The following is a 5,350-nucleotide window of genomic DNA, read 5'->3' as shown; positions in this document are numbered from 1 at the left end:
GTGTGTGTGTGTGTGTGTGTGTGTGTGTGTGTGTGTGTGTGTGTGTGTTGGTTAATGTTGATTAACAGTGGTGGCCATCATGAATTTGGTTGACCCTAAGTGAATCAGTTGTAGAGGTATGCCCAGTGAATATTTTTTTGAGATTTTATTTAAAGTCCAGTAAGCAGAGATATTTTGCTAATGGATAGAGTTGGAACTAAGACATATTCCCAAGGTTTTAAATAAAACTATTCCACAATATGTTGTGCTCAGAGGATGTATTGGGGATAATGCTCAGCAACAACCACATTCAATTCAATTTTAGCTCAATATCTATAAAATCCACTGAGTTATGGTGATTTTTGTGCTTTTCAAAGTCCATTAGTTCTCAGAGTTTGTATTAGTAATGACTCTCAGCTACTACCACACCACAGTTTAGATCATTATTTGTAATATTGATTGAGATGGAGCAACTTTTGTGTTTGACAAGATTGCTTAATGTGGCCAAGTTAGTCAGATGTAGATTACTTTTCTGTTTTTTTAATTATAGAACATTTGATGTTTTATCTGTGTCTGTGTCTAAAAAAATAACATTTCAAAATTATTCCTGAAGTAGACAATAACCACATTTGGTGGCTATAGCAACTTCAAGTAAAGGATGAGCAAAAAATGTGGTGTTGTCTTGGAAACTAGTGTCAATAATCCCCTTAATTAAGTAACTTAAGTACAAAAATCAATGTTGAGGGAAAAAAGAAGACAAACAGCAGCAGGTAGTATGCAGAAATAAAACGTTTATTAGATCATTATTATGGAGGTTAATAGATCTTACAAGTCAATGACATCAATAAATAGCTGATAATAAATAGTCCAAAATAACAACAAATATGTAAATATCACATATTGTATAAATACACTTTATAAAAGTATAATTCCACACATCATCTGGATGTAAAATATAATCTGTTTGACCCTACAAAGATAATAAATATGCTTTAAAATAAATAAATAAAAAGTTCAGTGTTCTCTGTCAAAGCTAAGTGATGTTACTGTAACAAACTGTTTTTTTTTTTTTTTTTGTAAGTGATGCTATTTAAGGATGCTTTCTGAGTCATGCTGATTTGTTCTGGAAGTCAGCGATTGTTCACTGGAGATGTTCGCCGCTGTTCATGTAGCTGATGGCTCGGTTAATGGTGATGGTGCGGACCTGGAAGCCCCTCAGCACTTTGCAGAGGCTCAGTCTTTCATTGAAGTTCCTCGTAGTGTCCACAGCATCCTTTATAGACAAACCCAGAAAGACAGGGGCACGTTAAAAAAACAATTTTTTCACACTTTTGTTGAATTAACAATTAAAATATAAGTGTTCTTACCTTTCTTGGGGCTAACTTTGTAGGTAGAGACTCCTTAAAGCAGTTCTGTCGAATACAAAATAAATTTTTATTTTTATTTGACAATTATGAAGTGTAAAATATAGATATATTAGATTTTTTTCCTATTTTGAATAGATACTAGATTATGTCAAATGCAATATCAGTTGGTGCTGGTGCGAGTTGTGTTGTAACGTTAAATCTGCTTTTTGTACTTTAACTGACCTCCATGAGCTCTCTGAGGCTGCTCAAAACAGACAAGTTGAGTAAATTGTCAGGATCTGGCTGAGCAGAGAGAAGATTGTGGTAGTGGGTCAGATCCGCTCCGATGTTCATCAAACAAGACTCCTGGATTGAAAAAATAAAAACAAACACGACTATTAAAACAACAACAACAACAACAACAAATCAGTTAAACTTATTTCAGTCTGTGAAACAAATAATGTGGTATTTACTTTGAAACATTAAAAGAGTAGCTTACCTCATCAAACTCTGATTTAGTACTTCCAGAACATGTTGATGTCTGGTGAAAGAAAGTTAAAAACTTTAGGACTACAGTAACAATAATAAAGCTCAAATAGCAGCATGTTTTTGGTGTTATTACCCGTGGGGAGCAGACAGACGGCGTGCTTGTCTCTAGGTTCAGCTCCATGTTCTGTTTCCTGCAATCGATCCCACTGAACAGTTTGGTCTGTTGGGAGCGGAGAAGCTTAGTCATCAAAACACTGTTCAACAGCGCCAATGGAGAATGCCACCTCTGCTTCTTCACTCACCTGGGTGAGTGTGTCTGTGATGTTCCTCAGGAGTTTTTCTGCGTAGAAAACACAGGAGTCCATCATCTGTTCCCCGCCTGTTTGTGGCAGAGACTGTTTGACCTGCGGTATGGGACTGCTGAGCACCAGCAGCGTCAGGGCAGAGCTGAAGTCTGGAAAAAGACAAAAATAAGAAAGAAAAAAAACATTTCAAATAAAAAAAATTGATTTCTTCTAACCGTTTGTGTGATCAAACAATCATGCTGAACGATACTCACAGAGCTTGAGGAGCATCTCGAAGAAATATCGACTCAAATGCGTTTGACTCAACTCAGGCACCCCTGATGGGTTTTATACCTAAAGTGATGCTGGGGTTTTCCTCCAGGGGCAGCAGCATGTTCAAGTGTAAACTGAAAGGGCCCAGTCAAAAGGATTTCATTTTCCCGCCTTCATACAAATTATTAACAGGAGGTTGAAACTGGAATTAACACGAACAAAGCACTATATGTCTATTTACCCATCAATGACTGTCTGTTGTTGACATTTCCACAGAAGGTAGAGTGAAAGCATGATGTTAGATGCTTAGTTTCCTCTTACTTGTTGTAGATAGTATTTTTAATGGCTTTGGTTTGGAGTTTCAGTCTGACCAGACTGACAAGCTTAAGGCTAGTAAGACTGTTTAGAACATCTTCTTTTAAAAAAATAATTCTTAGTGGATCACATGAAGTTTTTCTTTCTTTTAACCTTACATCAATTTTGAATGATGCAGCTGTTTGTAAGCACAGATAGCAGCAGCAGCTAGCTGTAGCACTTCAAGTGTAATCTGAGACACTTATGTTGGAGTGTAAAGGATTATAAGGTAACATCCCCATAAGCTAATATGAAATTAGTGATTTTGGAGTTGTAATCCACTTTGTTTTTGGCCTACTCAGGCTAGACAACGGGGTCAACATTAAACTCTGTCTCAGTTGTTCAGTGTCAAACTATTTAATCTCTTCAAAACAAACAAATTAAGCCCTTTAATCTCATAATGTTCATCTAATATTTGCTCTTTTCCAATAAATGCCAAACAAATTGATTTATTGTGCAAAAATTCAACAAAATGATTCCAAAGAGAAATTTCATAATAACCACAAAATATTTGAAAAAAATCAGCTAATACATTGTAAATGTTACAAATTTTGCCACTAATTTCAGTCATGATTATTTTCCACATTGTTGCAGAATTTCCTTTTGTCCCAACAGTTCTTTAAAACCATCTAAGGTTAAGTTTTAAGTTGATTATTTTAGATCATCATTAAAAACATTAGTTTTACTCCAACGYGTGTGCTTTTTAATAATAACCTCATCAAAATTGACATTTTGTCAACCTGGTCAGAGTTGTTTCCCTCCTACTTTGCTGTGAACCTCCTAAAAAACACTCTTGTTATGCATGTGTGAACAAAAAGCATGAATATGACTGAGTTGAGAAACTCAGCTCCGAGTTTAACACGTTAATGAGAAAAAAAAAAAAGCCCGAGTCTGTCTTTTTTTTCTCTCTCAGGTCACTCCAACAGATGGGAAATCACTCAAAATGTAAATCAGTAAAAAAAACAAGGTCAACACATCTGAAACATTTATTACTGGATTTGTGTTTACAATCAATTTACATACAGTACTTTATTTAAAATGGAGCAAATAATCTAAAATTCACCATTGTGTGGTTTGACATTCTTAAAAAGCTGAGTGTGAAAACATTGAAAGACATCAAAGCATTTTTTTCAATAAAGTGTCTCTTAACATTTACACACAATATATTCATAAACCTCTTAAACAGACAAAATATATTATCAGTCATTTATCCATATATTTGATATTTTGATGATGTAATAAAAAAACGATGTTGCATATTTCTATGACGGTTCACTTTAATATGCTGCCATGGTTTTCTTGAACATCTATTTTTAGCGACTTCTATTATTAGACRTAAAATAATCATCCTAGATGGTTGCAGGTAATTCGAGTGAGAAGTAGCAGTGCTCAAAGTAAAATAAATACACATTACAGGTGAACAGTGCGTGTCTACAATTATTGTGAAAATAAATGAGTTTTTTTTCTAAGTGATGAACCATATTCTAAAGCAAAAAAGAACCCAAGACATAAACAAAAATGTGTGACTGTGCAAAAATCACCTAACACTTAATACATCCTGGGATGGGTTTAAGTCGAGTGGAGTTCCCCCTAGAGTTTATGAGTGATGGGATGACTTATCATGCTGAGTGAGAGTGAAAGTGTTGCGCAAACTCATGTATCCTTATTGAAATCTTACCCAGACAGGAACCGTGCAGCGTTACTGCTTAAATAACGGGTATGTTCATACTAAATGCTGCATTTGGCTCTCCAGAAGCAGACAACATGGGTAGAGTTTTAACAGAAACACCATGAAAGCCACAGTGTGGAATGGGAGGTTTGAACKGCGTGCAGACAGATTTATGTTTTTTTTATTTAGAGGCTGCTTTCTCCGTTTGGTGCCGCTGATGGCTGTGTGCATGCCTGGAACAAACAAAAAAAAGTTAAGGTTTAGTTTGCTCTCTTTTAAAAACATCTGCTGACAGAAACAAGTTTTTTTTCCCACCTGGTGAGGTCCTCGATGTCCACCAACATGGCGTCTTGCTCGACGTGCAGCTCATCCCTCATCAGCAGCAGCTGCACCAGCTCCTCATTTAAACCTGTGATAATAATATGTATAATCTACTTGGTGTTTCAGAAAGTTCAGTAAGGAGTTTAAGATGGATTTATTTCTCAGTGACAACRGGACCATTTAGAAGGATAATCATATTTTTTAGTTTTTTTAAACCTGAGTTTTTGATGTACGATGGAGTATGAGGGCCACACTATGAGATTTTTTTTWAATATGAGAATAAAATCATAATGTTAGGACAATAAAGTCATAATTCTGCAAGAATAATGTAAGATTATGAGAATAAAGTCTTAGTATTTTGAGAATAAAGTTGTAATATTATAAGAACAAAGTTGTAATATTACAAGAATAAAGTCAAATGAGCACACCAACATGTAAAAAGCCATTGTGTTTAAGGTATAGCTTTTTTATATTGGTTTTACAAATAAGGAAATACTTCATTTTTCAACACATCAGCATCAAATTAATATCAGTAGCAGCACTTTGAAACAATTGTGCAAACAAATACATGTATTCAAATAATAAACTGAAGTTGTATGTCATTGAAAATAATGGCTACGTTGTCACATAATGTG

The 5,350-nt window shown here is 35.0% G+C and overlaps 2 protein-coding genes across 2 annotated transcripts in view; both read right to left on the bottom strand.

The window, feature by feature from the left end:
- Positions 1 to 806: 806 nt before the first annotated feature.
- LOC106534924 (interleukin-12 subunit alpha) lies at positions 807 to 2,296 on the bottom strand (the record flags this gene model as incomplete). The annotated part of the gene is made up of 6 exons (XM_014031730.1): positions 807 to 1,252; positions 1,347 to 1,391; positions 1,569 to 1,691; positions 1,825 to 1,866; positions 1,948 to 2,034; positions 2,117 to 2,296. Coding segments are annotated over 6 exons (609 nt in total), but the record flags the coding sequence as incomplete, so codon positions are not given.
- A 1,397-nt stretch (positions 2,297 to 3,693) lies between these two features.
- zgc:153615 (schwannomin-interacting protein 1) overlaps positions 3,694 to 5,350 on the bottom strand; it is a gene marked incomplete in the record, with an annotated part of 9,038 nt that continues 7,381 nt past the window's right edge. Inside the window, 2 exon segments of the mRNA XM_014031717.1 lie at positions 3,694 to 4,627; positions 4,710 to 4,803. Of these exon segments, the coding sequence (XP_013887171.1) occupies positions 4,576 to 4,627; positions 4,710 to 4,803 (146 nt within the window).

Source organism: Austrofundulus limnaeus, unplaced genomic scaffold, assembly GCF_001266775.1.
Source record: "Austrofundulus limnaeus strain Quisiro unplaced genomic scaffold, Austrofundulus_limnaeus-1.0 Scaffold6, whole genome shotgun sequence".
In the NCBI taxonomy this organism is placed as follows: domain Eukaryota; kingdom Metazoa; phylum Chordata; class Actinopteri; order Cyprinodontiformes; family Rivulidae; genus Austrofundulus; species Austrofundulus limnaeus.
This window is presented reverse-complemented; position numbering and strand designations above follow the sequence as displayed.